The sequence below is a fragment of the Ceratotherium simum genome, chromosome 24, assembly GCF_057802395.1.
Source record: "Ceratotherium simum simum isolate JZ-2026a chromosome 24, ASM5780239v1, whole genome shotgun sequence".
Taxonomy (NCBI): Eukaryota; Metazoa; Chordata; class Mammalia; order Perissodactyla; family Rhinocerotidae; genus Ceratotherium; species Ceratotherium simum.
The window spans coordinates 38,767,165-38,790,446 of record NC_141923.1 but is presented as its reverse complement, the minus strand read 5'-3'; the positions used below and the strand labels follow the sequence as shown (position 1 = coordinate 38,790,446).

The following is a 23,282-nucleotide window of genomic DNA, read 5'->3' as shown; positions in this document are numbered from 1 at the left end:
TAAAAACAAAAACACAACATACCAAAAATTATGTGATACAGTGACAGCAGCACTCAGAGGGAAAGGTACAGCAATAGATGCCTACATTAAAAAGACTAAATATCTCAAATCAATCACAACTCTACATCTTAAGGGCTAGAAAAAGAGAAGCAAACTAAATGCAAAGCTAGCAGTAGCAGGGAAATAATAAAATAATTAGAGTGGAGAAAAATGAAATACAGAATAGAAAAACAATAAAGAGAATCAACAAAACCAAAAGTTGTTTCTTTGAAAAGATCAATGAAATTGACAAATCTTTAGCCTGGCTGACAAAACAAACAAACAAAAACCCCAGAAGATAGAAATAACTAAAATCAGAAATGAAAGGGGGTATATTATTATTGATCATATAGAAATTAAAAAGATTATAAGAGAAAACTATGAACAATTGTATGCCAGCAAATTAGATAACCTAGATGAAATGGGCAAATTTGTAAGAACATACAAATTACCAAAACCAACTCGAGAAGAAATATAAAGTCTAAACAGACTTTACCGAGGGCAAAAGGGGTGACAGGGCACATGTGTATGGTGACAGATGGTAATTAGTTTTTGGGTGGTGAACATGATGTAGTCTAAACAGAAATCGAAATATAATGATTTACACCTCAAATTTATATAATGTTACAAACCAATGTCACTTCAATTAAAAAAAAAAAAAGAGATAAGTCTAACGCCCTAGTGGGACCCAACCAGTAACTGCAGTTTCATCAACATTCGCTCAGGTCATCTGCACTAAGTGCATCTGACTTCATTTTGAATAAAGAGATGCAAACAGCTTTATACTAAAAAAAATAAAAATAAAAAAAAAACAGACCTATAACAAGCAAAGAAACTGAATCAGTAATCAAACACCTCTAAACAAAGAAAAGCTCAGGACCAGATGGTTTCACTGGTGAATTCCATCAAACATTTAAAGGAGATTTAATATCAATCTTCTCAAGCTCTTCCAAAAAACAGAATTGGAGGGAACATTCCCTAACTCATTCTATGAGGCCATTACTATCCTGATACTAAAACACACAAAGACATCACAAGACAAGAAAATTACAGACCAATATCCCTCATGAATACTGATGCAAAAATCTTCTACAAAGTATTAGCAAACCAAACCCCACAGCACATTAAAAGTATTACACACCATGACCAAGAGGGATTTATCCCAGAAAAGCAAGTGTAGGTCAACAACAAAAAATTCAATCAAGGTAATACACCACATTAATAGAATAATGTAAAAAAAATACACAATTATCTCAATTGATGCAGAAAATGCATTTGACAAAATCCAACACTCCTTCAAAATAAAAGCACTCAAAAAACTAGGAATAGGGGGCTGGCCCAGTGGTGTAAGTGGTTAAGTGCGCACACTCTGCTGCAGCCCAGGGTTCGCCAGTTCAGATCCCGGGCGCGCACCGACGCACCGCTTGTCAGGCCATGCTGTGGCGGCGTCCCATATAAAGTGGAGGAAGATGGGCATGGATGTTAGCCCAGGGCCGGTCTTCCTCAGCAAAAAGAGGAGGGTTGGCAGATGTTAGCTCAGGGCCAATCTTCCTCACAAAAAAAAAAACAACAACAACAACTAGGAATAGAAAGAAACTTCCTTAACATGATACAGGCATTTATGAAATATCTACAGATAACATTATAATCAATCATGAAAGACTGAAAGCTTTCCCCCGAAGATTAGCAACAAGACAAGGATGTCCACCTCTCACCACTGCTATCTATCACTGTAATGTAAGATCTAGCCAGAGCACTTAGGCAAGAAAAGGAAAAGACATCTAAATTGGAAAAGAAGAAGTAAAACACTCTCTATTCACGGATGACATGATCTTAAAAATAGACTATCTCTAATAATCCACAAAACTACTAGAGTTAATAAATGAATTCAGCAAAGTTGCAGGCTATAAGATCAACATACAAAAACCAGTTGTGTTTCCACACACCAGCAATGAACAATCTGAAAATTAAGAAAACAATTCAATTTACAATAGCATCCAAAAGAATAAAATACCTAAGAATAAATTTAGCCAAGTAAGTGAAAGACTGGTACACTGAAAACTATAAAACATTACTGAAAGAGAGATGGCTACCTTTGACATAGGATATATTTATGCATGAGGATATATTTTATATATATTCTATATGTACACATATATTACATATACTTAAAATAATATTATTTAATTATTATCTATCTCTTCCTCAAGAATCTAAGTTCTATAGGGGCAGAAACCTGAGTCTGTTCTGTTCACTGCTGTATTACCAGTGACTACAACAGTATCTGCACATAGTAGGCAGTCAATGAATACGTGTTGAATGAAGTAAACATAAGCCTTCAGCTACTAAGAATATTAGTCTTACAGTATCACATTATGATAACTTGGGGTCAAAGGCCATAGTAGCATTCAGTTCCTGGGCTCAAACCTGGGCGGTATTAACCTTTAGTTCTAGGAGCATCTCTGGAATCCACCATAAAATGCAATCTGAATATCCTTTCGCGTTAACTTAGGAAAGAGAATTTCCAATGCTTGTTTTAGAGTAAACATTATTAGGTAAGGATTCTGTAGCTTTTTAAAACTAATATACATTTTCTAAAACAAAGTAACCTAAGTTGCATAGAAATAAAAAACAACTCCATAAAATAGTACACTGTGAACTATATTTTCTATGCTACAAGCAAAAACAAACCAAAAAACTTCATCACAATAGTATGTTTTCCTTCATGGTACAGTCCACACTGGTACCCTAACATAGAATAATTCAGGGGTTCAAATAGGTAAAACAAAAACTGGGGGCTGGTCCATTGACTTAGTGGTTAAGTTCATGCGCTCTGCTTCAGGAGCCCAGGGTTCGCAGGTTCGGATCCCGGGTGCGGACCTACACACTGCTTATCAAGCCATGCTGTGGCAGGCGTCCCACATATAAAGTGGAGGAAGATGGACACGGATGTTAGCCTAGGGCCAATCTTCCTCAGCAAAAAGAGGAGGATTGGCAACAGATGTTAGTTCAGGGCTAATCTTCTTCACAAAAAAACCAAAAAACAAAAAACTGACCCATATCAGTCATTTAATGTGCACATTAACAATAAAAATGTGAACTAAAACATTTTCAACTCAGTCTATTGCTTTGCCCTATTCACACCTGATGTCATCTTAGTTACTCATTCTCTTTTGAACTCTTATGATGTCACAAAGTATCAATTTAGCAACAGAACTCATCATGTAAATATTAATTATAATTTTAAATATATTTTACATTACAAACCACAACAAGGAAAGATTACCATACTAGTTGGTATAGCTGTAAGTTAAAATAGGATCCACTTTCCAATTCCTATTATAGGGAAGGGATTTGTGAGGAAAGAAAGAGAAGGGCTTGTATCATTTTAGAGCTGCAGACAGACCACAGCTCTGCAGATAGTTAAGATGAACAAGAAATTCCTGATTCCCTCTGCAGAAACCACAGTAGAAACAAAAGAAACTTAGTAAATCCTGTCTTCCAGGCAGTTTCCAATTCATTAATTCATTCCAAATCCAACCTATCAAAGAACTTTTTATCTAATTGTCTCTTGGATAATCTAGCCCTATTTGCTACAAGGCCCCAGAATACTTCTCCAGTGTCTATTGTGGATTCTGTGGAGATTTGTTTTTTAAAAATCCCTATTCAAATCTCCAAAGTTGGGAGCAAATCCAGTCTGGGGTGACAACAGCTCTTCTGGAGCTGCCTCAGCACTTGGGAGAATAAGTGGAGAAGGGTCAATTAAGTCCAGAAATTTTCAAAATGTAAAAGGCATTATAATAGAAAATTCCATTTCTGTCTTTTCCACATTGGCAAATTTAGCAATTTTATAAGAGCCCTAGTTTCTATTTTCAAAAAAGTCAGAACTAGGAGGACTAGGGAGGACTACCTCTTCCCTCTTTCCTCTGCCCTAGCAAGCTAACCAACCCTTCTCTTACTTCTGATATATATTTGTCGTATATATTTGTCATATGTACTGCCCTCCACTTCACTCTCTACCTCTATTCCTAGCTAATCCACTCCTTTATTTCTAACAAAGTGGCTGGATTTTTTTTTTATTTCTTTTTTTTTGCTGAGGAAGATTCACCCTGAGCTAACATCTGTGCCACTCTTCCTCTAGTTTGTATGTGGGACACCACCATAGCATGGCTGGTGAGTGGAGCAGGTCTGCGCCCAGGATCCGAACCTGCGAACCTACGCCACTGAAGCAGAGTGCACGGAACTTTAACCACTCAGCGACGGGGCAAGGCCCCAAACTGGCTGGATTTTTTAAAGCCAAAATTCAATTCTAGGCAGATGTTAGAAGAAATGAACACGGATCTGTTCTTTACTGAACCGCTAATAGATTAAATAATTTTATTTAACATACAGTTTACTACGTACCAGGTACTACTCTAAGAGCTTTACAAATATTAGCTCATTTAATCATCAGAACCACCCGCTGGGGTAGGTATTCTAATTTAAATGAAACTGAGGCACAGAGAGGCCCAAGATCAAACAGGTATTAAGTTTCAGGGCTGAGATTCAAACATTGGAAGTCTGAGTCTGTGCTCTTTACTACTATACTAAGCTGTCCTCCATGTATCAAGTGTGAGGTTTAATTTAATCCTATCCCTAGGATCAAGCAGATTATCACTCAGATATTCGTTTAAGTTTTTCTTAGAAATGGAGGTTTTATTTAGGTCCCCCCCCGCCAAAGCCCCAGTAGATATTTGTATGTCATAGCTGCACATCCTTCTAGTTGCTGTATGTGGGACGCGGCCTCAGCACGGCCGGAGAAGCGGTGCATCGCTGCGCACCTGGGATCCGAACCCGGGCCGCCAGCAGCAGAGCGCACGCACTTAACCACTAAGCCACGGGGCCGGCCCTAGGTTTTTCTTAAATTTCACTTAATTAGAGGTAAAAGGGATCTTAAAGATGCTAATTCCACTCCCCTCTCTTTACAAATAAAGAAACAGATGCTAAATAACATTTACTAGTACGTTCTAGTAGCCTATTCTGATGCCTTTTCCAATTTACCATGCTTGTTACTTTACACTGTTATAACTACACAAATAGGTAATAATTTTAAGTTTGGTAGGGGTTCCTAGTTTCTATTTCTTTTTCTTAAGAGAATGCTGAGCTTTATCTGAATTTATGTATTTGCTCTAATAAGGTTTTTACTTAAATCTTTAGATCTTCAAAAAGATGAAAGAAAAATTTACAAGTCCTTCACATTATTTTCAAATTAATAAAAATTTACCAAACTCAAAACAGATCACATGACCTCCCAGATGCTTTTAATTTTATACCGCTATCTAATCTTTTCATTGCACATCCTATTACAGGAACACTTATCTAAACATTTCCTTCAGTTATTCTACCAAACGTTTTCTTTCTTACTGATACGCTTTCCTTAACTTTTTATCACACACAATCAGAATTACTTTTTATATTATGGCATTTTCCATTCACATTCATTGAGGTTAGTAAAAGAAGTCAATTGCAAAATGACTTGCAATTAAAGCAACTACAAAAACTGTCTTTATAGAATCTAAAATTTTCAGAGTAACTTAAATATGGGACAAAAGCAAGCACCAGAAAAAAAACTGTATTTTGAATTCAAGGAAGGGATAGGGTAAACAACAAATGACAAGGATAACACATTAATGGTATATCTGCCTTGTTCTCACACACTGCTAGTGGAATGAAAATTGATGCAACCTTTCTGGAAAGCATTTTGTCAATAAATAAAAGAGCTCTAAATGTCATATACACTGACCTAATAATTTCTCTCCTAGAATTCTATACTAACGACATAGAAACGTGGGCAAGGATTCATATATAAAAATGTTTATCATAATTATATATACCGCAAAACAATGAATAAATCAATATTTATTGATTATAATGTAGTAGTTTAATATGTGGGTTTTTGGAGCTACATAGACCTGGCTCTAGCCATTTACACTACATACATTTACTGGGACTCTCAAAACATAGATAACAGAAATCAACTTAAATTATCTTGAGAAAAAAAAGAGACGTATTATAAGGATATAGATATCTCACAGAACCCTAAGGCAGAATGAGGCTGAGCTTCAAGAAGAAACCGGAACTATAAACTCAACAGTCAGAGGAACATCTCTTCTTTTTACATATCTGCTTCATTCTTTTTTGCAGACCAGCTTCTCTACGCTTCAGTCCATGTGGTCTATAGAAGAAGGTTTCTGAATTTACTTCTTCTTCATCGAGGAAACCTGCCCAAACTCAGTACCTATTCTCAATTCCTAATGGACAAGATCACGTAGAGAAAATGCGGCTGCCTACAGGCGAGGGAGCTTTTAGAGGATTGTGAGCTAGGCAGACTTCACATAAGGTGCCTACTTCCTCGGGTGTGGGACCATGGGCTAGTTTCATAATCTCTTTGCATCGCAGTTTCCTCATCTATAAGTGGAGCTAATAATATCTACAGTAAGGACAACTCTATAGTATAAAAACTATTTTGCATGAATATGAAACTATTTCATTCATTAAGAACGTTTTCTAGGAATTTTTACTGATAGGAAAATTTATGACAATGTACTCGAGTTCTCCAGAGAAACACAACAGGTGTGTACATATATACATATATAAAGAGAGATTTATTGTAAGGAATTGACTTTATTATTGGATTTATTTTAAGGATTGTGGAGGCTGACAAGTCCAAAATCTGCACCGTAGGCCAGAATGCTGGAGACCCAAGGAAGAGTTGATGTTGTAGCTCAATACAAAGGCAGTCTGCTGGCAGAATGCCCTCTTCCTTGGCAGAGGACTATCTTTTTTCTCATAAGGCCTTCAACTGATGGATAAAGCCCCACCCAGATCATGGAAAGTAATCTACTTTACTCAAAGTCTACTGATTTAAATATTAATGTCATCTAAAAAATACCTTTACAGAAACATCTAGAATACTGTTTGACCAAAAACCTGGGTACTGTGGCCTAGTCAAATTGACACATAAAATTAACCATAATTTTAAATATGAATTTAACATAATTAAACATAAATTTAAAATACCACATAATATTAAATAAAAAAAGAATAAACTCCATACACAATATGGTCCCAATTATTTTCAAATTGTAAGGAAACACACAAAAAAAGTTAACACTAGCTTTTCTTATTCTTTTTAATTTCTAAGTCTTCCATAAGTCTTGCTTGTCCTCTTAGCAGCATTTAACAATATTAACTATTTTCTTTTTCTAGAAACACTCTCTCTTTCATTTCTAGTTTCTCTTTATAGTATATTCTTTTTATTATATTCTCCAATCTACACCCCTCTCTTCTGCAAATATCCCTACTTAGACCCAGCAGTGTGGCCCTGGAGACATGCTCCCACTGCGTGATCCTGCTCTCTTGACCACACCTATTGGATCAGGCATGCACACTTGGCCATAGGGAAGCAAATCCATTGGCTGGGCTGAGCCAATTAGATTCTTTTTTCTAATAGTAATTTGAAAGAAAGTCAGTCAGTGTCTGCTGTATGTGTGAATCTGGAAATGATATAGAACTAGGGGTAAGGCAGACACACACACGCCAAAGCAGAGAGAGAAGCAGCAGAAATGAGAGACCACACAACCTCAAAGAAACAAAGGAAAGATGGACACCGTGCCTTTAGTTCTAACAGCATTCCAGAGACGGCTCCAATCCCTCACAGCACTCTCTTGTCCTTGACTTTCATGAGATACCCACTCTAGTCTTCAAGTAAATTTCCTTTTTTTTTTTTTTTTGGCTTAAGCTAGTTCAAACAGGTTAGTAGAGCCCTCCCCTCACCCCAACCCTCCCCCTACACATACATACACAGCCTTAGTTAGACAATCCCTGAGATATCCTCTTACCTCTCAAACTGCTACTTGTCAGATTCTGTTTCAGGTTCTTTTTACTCTATCCATTCCTTAAATATTGATGTCTTTAAAGGTTTTTTCCTAGCTCTGCTCTTCTCACCGTATGTACTCTCCCAAGGCAATATCATCCACTCTCATCACTGCATTCTGCACGTATATGCTCATGTCACCAAACCTGTCCAGGTCTCTTTTATGTATAGAACTGCCTTCCAGATAGTTCCAGATGGCTGTCTTACAGACACCTCAAACTCAGCATATCTACGATGGAACTCATCTCCTCAATGTTCCTGCTGCTTTCCCCAAATCTGACCTGCTTTCAATACTTTCTCTCTCTACAAATTAAACTACTATTTCTCAGCTTTCCAAATACAAAATCTGGGAATAATCTTTTCTCCTGTTTTTCCTCCTTACTGCCATATCCAATTAATCACCATGTCTTGTCAATTCTACCTCTTAATATTTCTCAAATTCATCCATTTCTCTCTCCTGCCACTGACACTATCTAGGTCAAGGGCCAGCAAAGTTTTTCTGTAAAGAGCCAAAGAGTAACCATCTTGGGCTACGTGGACTAGACAGACAGTCAAACTCACAATTACTCAACTCTCCTGGTGTAGCACAAAAGCACCACAGATGATATATAAATGAATGAACATGGCTGGATTCCAATAAAACTTTACGTACAGCCACTAAAATTTTGAATTTCATATAATTTACACATATCATAAAATATCATTCTTGGGGCCAGCCTGGTGGTGTAGTGGTTAAGTTGGCATGCTCCACTTTGGTGTCCCGCAGTTCGCGGGTTCGGATCCTGGGCACGGACCTACAGATTGCTCATCAAGCCATGCTGTTGCGGTGTCCCGTATACAAAACAGAGGAAGACTGGCAAAGATGTCAGCTCAGAGACAATGTTCCTCAAGCAAAAAAAAACAGGAAGATTGGCAACAGATGTTAGCTCAGGACCAATCTTCCTCACTAAAAAAAAATATATGTGTGTGTGTGTATATATATACACATATATATATATATATATAAATAATTCTTCTTTTGACATTTTTCAACTATTTAAAAATGTAACAACCATTCGTAGTTCACACGTCAAATAAAATCAGGCGGCAGGTCACTGTCTGCAGTCTCCTGATCTGGGTCCCCATCATCTCTCCCTGCCTCCAATCTTTCTTCTCTCTAGTCCATTTGCCATACTACAGACACAAGAGTCTTCCTAAAACACCAATCTAATCTCCTCAAGGAAACAGACCATTTTGTTTTATTCACCCTGATATCTGTAGGGCTTATGTTATTGCCTAGTACTTATTAGAAATGAGAAGATTATATTTGTGGAATTGAATGTCATTACCTTGATTAAAGCTTTTTAGCCAACAAGAGAAGAAAAAAATGTATAATTGCAACAAAAGAAATACACTTATTATTCTTAGTTGATATGATTTTCTCCATAGAGAACAGATGAGAATATACATCCAAATTATTAAATTAATGAGAGTTGAACAAGGTTGTTGTATACGCAATCAATGTATAACAATCAAGTACATTCCTATATTCTAGCAACAAAAAGGATATTTGAATTTTAACAAGATATCATTTACAACACTAACAAAAACTATAAAGTAAATCTAGAAGAAATCAATCTAACAAAAGATATGGTTGACCCATATGGAGAAAATTATAAAACTTCATCAAAATATATTTAAGAAAACCTAAGTAAATAAGATTTACCATATCCACAGATAAAATAATTCAATATTTATGGCTCTCAGTTCCCTCCACATTAATTTATAAATTCACTGCAATTTCAATAAAAGTTCAGACAGGGTTTTTCATGGAAATTAAAGAGCTGATTCTAAAATGTATATTGAAAGCAAATATTCAAAAATAGCCAAGATAATCTTGAAGAACATTGTAGAGAACTTTCACAAACAGATATCAAGACTTACTCTAGGGGCCGGCCCCATGGCTTAGCGGTTAAGTGCGCCCGCTCTGCTACTGGCGGCCTGGGTTCGCATCCAGGCACGCACCGATGCACTACTTATCCAGCCATGCTGAGGCGGCGTCCCACATACAGCAACTAGCAGGATGTGCAACTATGACATACAACTATCTACTGGGGTTTTGGGGAAAAAAAGGAGGAGAATTGGCAATAGATGTTAGCTCAGGGCCAGTCTTCCTCAGCAAAGAGAGGGGGATTGGCATGGATGTTAGCTCAGGGCTGATCTTCCTCACAAAAAAAAAAAAAAAAAGACTTTCTCTAAGGCAATTAAGACAATGATATTGATAAAAAGATAGACAAATAGACCAGCAAAACAGAACAGAGAACCCAAAATCAGATCCATAAATATATGGGAACTTGATATGTAACAGAAATGGCATTACAGATAAGTGGAGAAAGGATAAATTATTCAAAAATGGTACTAGGTCAATTAATTATCTATATAAAAAAAGTTACTCAGATCCATACCTCACGACATATAGAAAACCAACTGAAGATGGATTAAACACTTAAATCTGAAAGTACAACTTTATCTTTCCAATAAAAAAATAGCAAAAGGATTTTTCTTTTAGAAATAGACAAAATCTAAAGTATATACAGAAAAATAAACAAGTAAAAACAGCAAGAATAATTCTGAAAAAATATTACATTTATAAAGCTACATTAAATATAATAGTTTAAACTTGCACATAAATATCAGATATATCAATTCTGAATAAAAAATATGGATATATACCCAAATGTATACCTATACTTAATATATGATAAAAATGACAGTTCAAGTCAGTAGGGAAAAAAGAATTATTCAATAAAGATGCTATTGGGAAATATCAAGTTGTATTCCTTCCTCAAAGCAAGAGATGGTTCAAAGATTTAAGCATAAAAAAAGAAACCATAGAGTACTATAAGAAACCATGGTAGCAGGTCATTCTAAATATTACAGAAAACCCAGAAACCATGAAATAAGAGACTGATACACAAAAAGGAAAAACTTCTGCTTGGGAAAAAAAACAAAGTCAGAAGAGAAGTAACAACTTAGGAAAACATATTTCCAAATCACACCACAGACAAAAGGCTAATTATATCACAATATAAAGGGCTTCAAAAACCAATAAATCACTCAAGAGAAAGAAAAACATATGTCCATACAAAAACTTATATGAAAATATCCATAGCAACGTTATTCAAAATAACGAAAAAGTGAACCCAAATATCCATTAGCAGATGAAAGGATAAAGAAAATGTGGTGTATCCATCCAATGGAACATTAGTCAGCAATAAAAAAGAATGAAGTACTGACACATGCTGTAATATGGACGAACCTTAAAACATTAGGTTAAGTGAAACAAGCCAGTCACAACAGACTACATGTTGTATGCTTCCATTTATATGAAAAGTCCAGAGTAGGCAAATCTATAGAGATATAAACTGGATTAGTTGCGTAGGGATTTGGGGGAAACGGGGAGTGACAACTATGGGTATGGGGTTTCTTATGGGGGTAATGAAAATGTTCTAGAGTTGACTGTGGGGATGGTTGCACAATTCTATGAATATACTGAAAGCCACTGAATGGTATATTTTAAATGGATGAATTGCATGGTATATGAATTACATCTCAATAAGCTGTTATATATTAAAAAACATAGGGGCCGGCCCCATGGCTTAGCGGTTAAGCGCGCGCGCTCCGCTGCTGGCGGCCCAGGTTCGGATCCCGGGTGCGCACCGACGCACCGCTTGTCCAGCCATGCTGAGGCGGCGTCCCACATACAGCAACTAGAAGGATGTGCAACTATGACATACAACTATCTACTGGGGCTTTGGGGAGAAAAAGGGAAAAAAATAAAATAAAATAAAATAAAAATAAAATAAAAAATAAAAAACATAAGTGGAGGTGATAGGATTTCTGTTTCTGCTCATAAAGGATTAACTGTTGTAAGAATAGCCATTTCACTGTAAACAACCAGAAAACTAGACAAATTACATGAAACAACTGTATTCAGACACTGGACAACAAGCAGCACAGGACTGTGATTCATAAGAAAAGGGAAACAAGTGAGATAAGCCCTATGATTGGCCCTAGCTTGCTGCTGGAGGCAGTTTCCAGGCTGTTGCATGGGAGGAGGAACCAAAACAAAGTCCAGCAGTCTCACTGCGTTAAGGGGAGAGAGAATAAAGTTCCCAGAGGCCAAAGTAGCTATCATTTGCAGGACAGAGTACTGGAGAGAGGAATCTGCAAAGAGAATGAGCCCCTGAGATCTGTAGAGGGGTCTCTGCAAATTTTTGGCTAAGTCCAAATCTGTGCATGCATGGGGTGAAAGTCCACCAGGCTGGGGAAAAAACAACCAAAAAGTAGTAGGCCAAACAATTCTCTGAGCTCACACAGGCCTGGAATTGCTTTCCCACAAGCCAAGTGCTGAGGGAACTGGGTAGAGTCTTTAGAAGGTTACCACCTTAGTAGTGAGGCTCAATTAGCTCTACACTATAGTTATTCTGCACCCACTCTAGCAAGCCTAAAAAGATTAAATGGACAAGTAATTTAACTGTACACCACAACAAAGTCCAACACTACTTAAAGGAATACAACAAAATCTAAAACTCTATAAAAATTACCAAAGAAGCAGGAGAACATGATCCATTACCAGGAGAAATACTAGAATCACACAGAGATGACAGAGATGATAGGATCAGTAAATAAGGACCCTGAAATAGCTATTAAAAATCTTATAAACATACTCAAGGATGTAAAGGAAAACAGAAACATGACGAGTGGAGAAATAGAAGATTTAAAAAAGACCCAGTGGGAACGTCTAGATATAAAATATACAGTTATCTGAAATTATATCCCATCCTACTTGATGAGTTTACTCAAAAATTTGACGTTGCAGAAGAAAAGATCAGTAAACTTGAAGTCACAGCAATAGAAACTATCCAAATTGAAGCACAGGGGGCAAAAACACTGCAATCATCATCACCATTATCACAATCAGAGCATCAGTCATCTGTGAGTCACCAGTGTTAAACAGTCTAACATACGTGAGATTGAAGTTCCAGAAGGAGAGGATGTGGGAGAAGAGGGGACCAAAAAATATTTCTAGAAATAATGCTGGAACATTATACAAAAATACTAACCTATTGCTAGTTCTATAACATATCTACATCTAAAATGTATGACAACAATAATACAGAGGAGGGGAGAGGGAAAAATGGAAGTATACTATTGCAAGGTTCCTATGTTATACCTGAAGTGGTATAACATTTGAAGGTAGAGCAATGACTAGAAGACAAAACAAAACAAAAACAAAGAAGTATAGTTAAAAAACACTTAGTACGTAAAATACCAAAAATCTAATACAAAAAAATAGAGAAAGGCTTTGAATAGGCAGTACTGGAATAGTCAACTTGCTAAATAAATTATGCTATATTAATATATTGGAACATCATGCAAATGTAAAAAAATTGGATAGCTCTCTCTACATATAATATGGAAGTGCTAATATGGAGAGGCAATATAATACAGCCACATACAGTAGTGTCATTTTGCAGCCCAACTGCCTGGGTTTGAATCTAGGCTCTGTTATGTACTTGCTGAGTCATCTTGGGCAAGTTACTTAACTTCCTTCTGCCTCGGTTTCTTCTTCTGCAAACCAGTGTTAATACTTACAGGATTTTACGGGGATTAAAAGAGTTAAGTCATGCAAAGGAGCCAATAACATACAACGGAGAAAGAAAAGTCTCTTGAATAAATGGTGTTGGGAAAACTGGACAGCCACATGTAAAAGAATGAAACTAGACCACTATCTTACACAAAAATTAACTCAAAATAGATTAAAGACTTGAATGTAAGATCTTAAACCAGAAAACTCTTAGAAGAAAACATAGGCAGTATGCTCTTTGACATCGGTCTTAGCAACAACTTTTTGGATATGTCTCCTCAGGCAAGGGAAACAAAAGCAAAAATAAACAAATGGGACTACACCAAACTAAAAAGCTTCTGCACAGCAAAGGAAACCATCAACAAAATGAAGGGCAATCTACCAAATGAGAAGATATTTGCAAATCGTATATCTGATAAGGGGTTAATATCCAAAATACATAAAGTACTCATACAACTCAACAACAAAAAAACCCAAACAACCCAATTAAAAAATGAGCAGAGGATCTGACTAGACATTTTTCCAAAGAAGAAATACAGATGGCCAATAGGCACATGAAAAGATCTTCGACATCACTAATTATTAGGGAAATACAAATCAAAACCACGAGAAAGCACCCCATGCCTGTTAGAATGGCTATTATCAAAAAGACAAGAAATAACAAGTGTTGGAGAGGATATAGAGAAAAGGGAATACTCATACCCTGTTGGTGGGAATGTAAATAAGGAAAATAGTATGAAGATTCCTCAAAAAATTAAGAATAGAACGACCATATGATCCAGCTATTCCACTTTTGAGTATTTATCCAAAGAATATGAAAACACTAATTTGAAAAGATATGTGCACCCCTATGTTTATTGCAGCATTATTCACAATAGCCAAGATATGGAAACCCAAGTGCCACTGATGGATGAATGGATGAAGAAGACGTGGTACATATATACAATGGACTACTACGCAGCCATAAAAAAAGATGAAATCCTGCTATTTGCAACAACACAGATGGACCTTGAGGGTATTATGCTAAGTGCAATCAGATGGAGAAAGACAAATACTGTATGATTTCACTCATATGTGGAACATAAACAAAATAAATGAACAAATAAAACAAAACAAAAACAAGCACATAGATACAGAGAACAGATTGGTGGTTACCAGAGGGGAAGGTTGTGAGGGTGAAATGGGTAAAGGGGGTCAATTGTATGGTGATGGATGGAAACTAGATCTTGGTGGTGAGCACACTGTAGTGTATACAATAGTCAAATTATAATGTTGTATACATGATATTTATATAATGTTATAAACCAATGTTAGCTCAACAACAAAAAAAGACACTGGTTAAATTGTGGTACATTTACACAATGGTGAAAAGAATGGGGAGGCTCTTTAAGGCACTGATATAGAAAGATCTCTAGAATGTATTGTTAGGTGAAAAAAGCAAGGTGCAGAACTGTGTGCAAAACATGCTGCCACCTATTTTGTTTTGTTTTAATTGAGGTAACATTGATTTATAACATCATATAAATTTCAGATGTATATCATTGTATTTCAGGTTCTGTATAGACTACACCATGTTCACCACCCAAAGACTAATCACCATCTATCACCATGCATATGTGCCCTATCACCCCTTTCGTCCTCCTCCCTCCTCTCTTCTCTCTAGTAACTATCAATCTAATCTCTGTATCTACATGTTTGTTTGTTGTTGTTTTTTATCTTCCACAGATGAGTGAAATCATACGGTATTTGGCTTGGCTTTCTCCACCTCACTTATTTTGCTTAGCATAATGCCCTCAAGATCCATCAATGTCACAAATGGCAAGATTTCATTTTTTATGGCTGAGTAGTATTCCATTGTACATATATACCTCTTCTTCTGTATCTATTCATCCGTTGATGGGCACTTGGGTTGCTTCCAAGTCTTGGCTATTAAGAATAATGCTGCAATGAACACAGGAGAGCAAATCTTTTCAGATTAGCGTGTTTTTGCGTTCTTTGGATAAACACCCAGAGGTGAAATAGCTGGAACATATGGTAGTTCGATTCTTAACTTTCTGAGGAGTCTCCATACTGTTTTCCATAGTGGCGGCACCAGTTTGCATTCCCACCAGACCAGCAGTGTATGAGGGGTTCCCTTTTCTCTACATTCTCTCCAACACTTGTTATTTCTTGTCTTTTTAATAACAGCCATTCCAACAGGCATGAGGTGATATCTCATCATAGTCTTGATTTGTATTTCCCTAATAATTAGTGATATTGAACATCTTTTCATGTGCCTGTTAGCCATCTGTGTATCTTCTTTGGAAAAATGTCTGTTCAGACCCTTTGCCCATTTTTTAATTGGGTCGTTTGTTTTTTTGTTGTTGAGTTGTATGAGTTTTTTTAAACATATTTTTGATATTAACCCCTTATCAGGGCTGGCCCCGTGGCTTAGCGGTTAAGTGCACGCGCTCCGCTGCTGGTGGCCCGGGTTCGGATCCCAGGCGTGCACCGACGCACCGCTTCTCCGGCCATGCTGAGGCTGCGTCCCACATACAGCAACTAGAAGGATGTGCAGCTATGACATACAACTATCTACTGGGGCTTTGGGGGAAAAAAATAAATACATTAAAAAATTTAAAAAAAAAAAAACAACCCTTATCAGATATATGATTTGCATCTGAAACCATAAAACTCCTAGAAGAAAACATAGGCAGTAAGCTTATCCACATAGGTCTTAGCAGTATCTTTTCTGAATATCATATTTCCCCAGGCAAGGAAATAAAAGGAAAAAATAAACAAATGGGGCTACATCAAACTAAAACGCTTCTGCAAAAGCAAAGGAAACCAGCAACAAAACGAAAAGACAACCTAACAATTGGGAAAAGATATTTCTTTTGTTTTTTTTAAGATAAAAAGAGACCATGTAGAAGTCAGGTACTTGCTGAGGTTTGTATTTGCATAAAATGTCTCTGGAAGCAGAGCTTGTTAGACTTTAATGTGTATGCCAATCCCCTGAGAATGTGTTAGACTACAGTTCTTGAAGCCAGCCCGATTATTCTGCATTTCTAACTCCCAGGGCATGGTGATGCTTCTGATCCAGACTGCACTTTGAGAGGAAGATCTGGACACACACATGCAAAATGGTTAATGTCCCCGGGGTAACAGGTGGACAGGGATGGGAGGGAAACTTTACTATACTCCTTTTTGTACCTTTGAATTTTGAACCATGTGGATGTATTATCTAGTAAAACAAAAAAGTGTTATGTCATGTAAGACATTTAAAACAATTGCAAGCACAAAATTAGTATTCATTAATTGTTGGGTAAAAGAAAAGGAAAATCTTCACAATGTATTTCTAAGTGAAAAAAGCAAGGTTCAGAGCAATATAGCATGTTACCATTTATTTGAAAAGTAAACTATATAAATATATGTCTGCAAAAGTAAAGACTATCTCTAGAAGGCTAAAGAAGAAACTTATAACAATCAAACCTTCTGGAAAAGAGATCCTGGTAGCTGTGGAACAGAAAAAGAAGAGAAATGTACTGTCCTCTTCATAGTTTTATGAAAATATTGAGTTTTCTACAATGTATTAACTATTCAAATAAATAAATAAAATTAACTTTAAATCAAAGAATAATAAGCACTTATAAAATCAAGAAAATGTGCATTTCAAACACAAGCATCACGCTAGGTAAAAAGAGATTAAGTAGCAAATCAATTTGCTTTTTAATAAACTGTGTTTCTTCCCAGAATTACCACAGTGATCAGTTTCCCTTAACTCCTGAAGCCTTTTCTAGTCTTTGTCATCTGTGACCTACTTTTGTAACTCTTACTCCTTGCCTTTCTTCCTTTTATCTTTTCATGATCTCACAGATATCTTCCTATATTATCCACAATAAACTATATTTTCATATAATATCTTATGTGCTTTTCTTTTCCAAAGCTCTTACTATGTTTATTGAGTTTTTTATTCATATTACGAAGACAGAGGAAAAGGAAGGGTGATCAAATTAGCATTTGATTTCAGTCAACAACTTCATATATATCTAAAACACAAATATTTGTGGATATTGCATATGTATGTACATATACACACATTATCTTCTCAAGGCATATGAAAGCTATTTTTGTATTTTAAGAACACAATCATATCTATTTCAAAAATATTTATTATTGTGGGCCAGCCCCAGTGGCCTAGTGGTTAAGTTTGGCGTACTCCACTTTGGCAGCCTGGGTTCAGTTCCCAGGTGCAGACCTACACCACTTGTCTGTCAGTGGCCATACTGTGACAGCGACCCACATACAAAAAGAGGAAGATTTGCAGTGGATATTAGCTCAGGGCAAATATTCCACAGCCAAAAAAAAATTACTGCAAAGATCCTTTAAAAATCACAAAGTGTGATTTGAAAAGACTTTTCTGTGTCAGCTCCAGAGTCTGTCTGTTTAAATTCAGCTCTGCCACTTACCAGCTGTGTCACCTTGAGTAAGTTACTTAACCCTCTATCTCAGTTTCCTAATCTGTAAACTTGTATTAACAGTAGGACCAAACATTGAGATATTGTAAGTGTAGACTAAATGAGGTAATAGACATTTCAAACAATGTCTGACCCATGATAAGATCTTAATAACTGTTAATAATGTTAATAGTATTATACAACTATATTATTATCATTAAAAGTGATGAAAGCATATGGACTAGTTGAGAATGGGTTTGGCAATAAAGTGTGTGATGACACTAATTTTTTTCTTTAATTAATTAATTAATTTTTTTTGAGGAAGATTGGCCCTGAGCTAACATCTGTTGCCAATCTTCCTCTTTTTTTTTTTTTTTTCTTTTTTCTCCCAAAAACCCCAATAACAGTTGTGTATCATAGTTGTAGAGTTGTAGCTCTTCTATATGGGACACCACCTCAGCCTGGCTTGATGAGAGGTGAGCAGCTCTGCGCCCAGGATCCAAACCTGTGAACTCAGGGCGGCCGAAGCAGAATGCACAAACTTAACCACTGAGCCACTGAGAGCCAGCCCCAACACTAATTTTTTAAAAACGAAATTCATCTAAAACCTTCCTAATGTTATTAAATCAAGTATATAATTAGAACTCATTATATACCACATATTTAAAAATTAAGAATTTTTATTTCTGGGGGCCGGCCGGGTGTCGTAGTGGTTAAGTGCGTGCGCTCCGCTGCTGGTGGCCGGGGTTTGGATCCTGGGCGCGCACCGACGTACTGCATGTCAAGCCATGCTGTGGCGGCGTCCCATATAAAGTGGAGGAAGATGGGCACGGATGTTAGCTCAGGGCCAGTCTTCCTCAGCAAAAAAAAAAGGACGCAGATTGGCAGATGTTAGCCAAGGGCTGATCTTCCTCATAAAAAGAAAAAAAACAGAATTTTTATTTCTGGAAAGAACATGCAAACATAAACACAAAAGGAACGCTTTCTTTTTTATTTTAGATTATTCTTCAAAGGACTATGTTCTTAATACCTGATGCTCCTTATTTCTTCCCAATTCAGGCTACAAAAATTCCAACGAATAATACGAGAGGAATAATCATTATCCTGTCCGATGGATTCTCAAGTTATTCAATACCTAGAGAAATGCTATAACACTTTCTTTCTTACATAACTGTAAAATAAAATAAGAAAATTCTCCCAGTATCAAATAATTGCTTGGAGCCATACTGTTTTGATCTCCCTTTTTGTATTATAACCTACCTTAAAAAGATTCAAAGACTGGAATTGCAGAGCTGAAACAGCAATGTCAGAAAAATATAAAATATAGTGTAAGGATCAAGAGTTAATTTTACTGGAAGAGGTTGAAGAAAGTACCTTTTTTCATCAAAAATCTTTGGGGGACAGGGACCCGGCCGGGTGGCATAGCAGTTAAGTGCGCATGCTCGGCTTAGGGGGCCCGCAGCTCATGGGTTCGGATCCCAGCCGCGCACCGACGCACCGCTTCTCAAGTCATGCTGTGGTGGCGTCCCTTATAACATAGAGGAAGATGGGCACGGATGTTAGCCCAGGGCCAGTCTTCCTCAGCAAAAAAGAGGAAGATTGGCATCGGATGTTAGCTCAGGGCTGGTCTTCCTCACACACACACAAAAAAAAGTCTTCGGGGAACTTCAGTAAAATGCAATGCCCCTCACTTATCTAATGGATCACAACCTCTGGGAGTAAGGTGCAGAAATCTGCACTTTAAACAAGCCCCTAAGTAATTTTTTTTTCTATTGTCATTTTAAGAACAAACGAGGAATAATGAAACAGAAAGGGCTAATTTCTGTTTCCCCAGGTAGGAGATGCATCTTGAGCAGATTTCAAGTAGGTACATTAAGTAGCAGAGGAGTGAAGTAGCCATTACAAACCAAAGGGATGGTCTATGAGATAACTAAGTTTCCAGAGATGTTTCAGCACCTTAGGCACATAGAAGTAACCACACCTGTCCTGATTAAGCAGTAGGGGCACAGCAGATGGACACGACTGTCAACCAAAACTGCTAGTAATCCGAAAAACACCAGGCTTTCATTGTTTAATTCTTACCCCAGTTTCCAATATATTTTTTTTCATTAACCACTCTGGAAATATAAGCCTCCAAAGTACTACAATAGTAATTGACAGAGAAGAGGACCAAAACAACTTGAGCAAAAGAAGGTCCTGTTGTTTTCCACTCACAACAAGGATTAAAAAAAAGTAAAAAGGTAAAAAAGTCATTTTGTTTTCTGTACTGGGTTATTACAGTCAAACATTTATAAACATAGAAATTTCATATAAGGGAGCCTTTCTTTGAAAACAGCTAACCAAAAGATAAATAATTATTCAAATTTAGAAGTTTATTCAAATTTAGAGTGAAAAAGGGTAAAATAAATTTAATCTAATTTTACAACATTAACTCTAAGATAAATGGTCAGTTTTCACATCTGTATAATGACAGTCTGAGACTGGGTGATTTCTAAAGACCTGTCTGGCTCAAATTCTAAAATTGTATGATATACAAATTCCACAAACTTTGAATTAAATATACTAGGTTGTTCAAAAACTATAACATAAGCTTATTCTGATAATTCAAATAACTCGAAACGTTATAATATTGATAGCTGCATCCCCAAAACAATCCAGCAGTACTATTCTCAGACTTCCTGTTAGCATGTGTTTTGGATGAATGATGAGCAAAAAAGAACTATTTTCTCCTACTTGGACTGCTAATATTAATAGCATGCAACATAGCTACTCACTGAGGAGGAGTTATAAAAGGCCCTATAGTTACAGAATCTGAAGGTCTCATGAAAATAAGAGAAACATCATTAGCTAACCAGTAAACATCATGCCGAACATAACTCAATGACAATCTTAAATTCTGAACTATTCAGATTAAATAAAATTTGAGATATTTATCTATTATGCAAAACAGGCAGCACTACTTTACGACCTGAATATCACTATATATTCCTTTGGTTAAATAGGAAAAAAAAAAAAAAACTGTCCGTGGTACTCTTCCCTCATAATCCTGCCATTGTTAGTGTGCACATTACATATTTTCCATGTTACTATAAAAGACATGCACTGCACAGAAGTGTCCATGGGGACAAGATTTTTATCTATACTGAAATTAAATCTGCAGTAAGTAAGCTTATTATAATGGAGTTTTACACAGAATGTGCATTTCTCAACGTAAGATGATTTTGTGCTGTACCAGAAAAAAACCTGAGGAAATCTGATTTCTTAGATTCTCCAGAATTATTAGGTTTATTCTTAAATTAAGGGACTGGTCTGCAGGATGAACAAATCTCCCTACAATTTAAAAGACAGATAAAACAAGACAGCAGTCTAAGAATATATTTTGCTTCTATATGAAAGAGAATTCGTTTTTACACCTAGTAACATTTATGGACCACAAAACACTGAAAAATGGGAGGCCCAAAGAAGTAGGCAAAATATGACATGTTTACCATTAAAAACTCATTCATGATTGTCAGGCTCACTCTGCTGTCATACTTGCCATTTTTACAAACCCACTAGTCTGACCAAGAACCCTAATTTTAAGAATAATTTTAAAACCACACATTTTTAAAGCTAATGCAACAATAATACTGCAGTAGCTCCACAACTGATACTACAGATCAGTGATCCAGAAGATAATTAAACTGTGTCTATCAGCAAATTAGCAACCACATCCCTTAAAAACAGAACTCAGGCTGTGCTCCATTAACTTCCACCAAGGGTGGCTTTCCTTTAAAATTCATTACTTCATTGCCCGGAACGATCATGTTTGTTCTGCAATCACACTACAGTTTTATAAACACTGTCTCAGAGTAAAGCTAATGACTTCACCTACTCCTGAAACAGACTCGGTGTGGGGGAAAGCACCATATTTTACGGTGAAAATGGGTCTTAGTTACCGAACAATTGATTATAAGCACATTATAATTAACCGCAATTATATTCTGTGTATCGCAAGAAGTAAAACCGTTTAAACACTCACCCAAAGCCCAACGATCATGTATTACTGCACGAATAGTGTTTCCTTTGGGTTCTAAGAAAGGCATAACTATCAAAATACAGTTTGACGGCTGTCTCTAGGTCCCTCCCGCCCCCCCCAGCCCCCCGCATCATTTAATTTTCTAAAACCTAGAACGGGCCCGTTTGCGGGTACTGTGAAAACCTGTGGAAAGAGGGGCTCGGGAGGGCAACGGCCAAACTACAACCACTGTGGAGAGCAAAGAGAAGTCCGAGTTCTCTCACTCCGCCGGCCGAGCGGGGCGAGGAGAGGGCACTCACCTGCCAGCGCCCATAGGTGAGGAGGACCATGGCGATGGGGATGGCGGTGCCGGACATGGCATGGGTGGAGGGCATGCTGTACTCGGAGTTGTAGAAGACCTCCAACTTGACCACGGGCGGCGAGGCGGGCCGCGGCCAGCGGATGATGTCCTTGGTGCACTGGCCCAGGTACATGACCAGCACCCAGATGACCACGAGCCTCCGGCCCACCAGGGGGTCCAGGTTCCAGATCCAGAAGGGGAAGAAGAGGATGTAAAAGAGTTCGTTGCCCAGCTCCGTGCCGAAGCAGAACAGGTAGTAGAGCGGCCAGTTGCTCACGTGGGCCAGCTCGCCCTCCTCGCCCGTCAGCGAGTTTCGGCGCAGGGCGCCCGCGCGCCGCGGCGGGGCCGGGCCCAGCTCGGCCGCCAGCCCGTGCCGCACGCCGTTGGGGGCGCCGCCGCCGCCCGGCTTGGCGGGGCACTGATTGCGGTCGCCCCCGGGCGGCCGAGGGCCTCCGGACGCCCCCGGCTGCCGCTCTCGACGCCGGGCGTCTCCGGGCAGGGGCGCCTCCGCCTTCTCCTCATCCTCCCCCGGGGCGGCGGCGGCCGCGGCGGAGCAGCTCGGCAGCGCTTCCACCCCGCACAGCCGCTGGAAACGGGCCACCTTCTGGGGCTCCTGCAGACGGCCGGCCAGCTGGGCCAGGCGCTGCCTCAGCGACATGATAAGGGGACCCGCGCGGCCCGCTGACGGGAGGACGGCGGCGGGAGGGCGGGCCGGCCCCCGGCGCGGCCCCGAACCGTCCCCACGCGCCCGGCCGCCGGCAGCAGCAGCGGAACCTCGCTCGACCCGCTCGGCTCTGCGGGGTGACGGCGCCACAGGCCGCCGCGAGCCCCCGCCCCGCGCGCCCCTCCCTCGGCGCGCGCGCTCCGCCACCGCCCGCAGCCTCCACGCGCCGGCGCGCGCCGCG

The 23,282-nt window shown here is 38.3% G+C and overlaps 1 protein-coding gene across 1 annotated transcript in view; it reads right to left on the bottom strand.

The window, feature by feature from the left end:
- The window catches only part of SGPP1 (sphingosine-1-phosphate phosphatase 1), a 39,746-nt gene extending 16,554 nt beyond the window's left edge, over window positions 1–23,192 (bottom strand). The window contains exon 1 of the mRNA XM_004426230.2: window positions 22,337–23,192. Coding sequence (XP_004426287.2) covers window positions 22,337–23,035 — 699 coding nt within the window. The 5' untranslated portion in view covers window positions 23,036–23,192. The remainder of the gene's footprint in view (window positions 1–22,336) is intronic.
- Window positions 23,193–23,282: the final 90 nt, after the last annotated feature.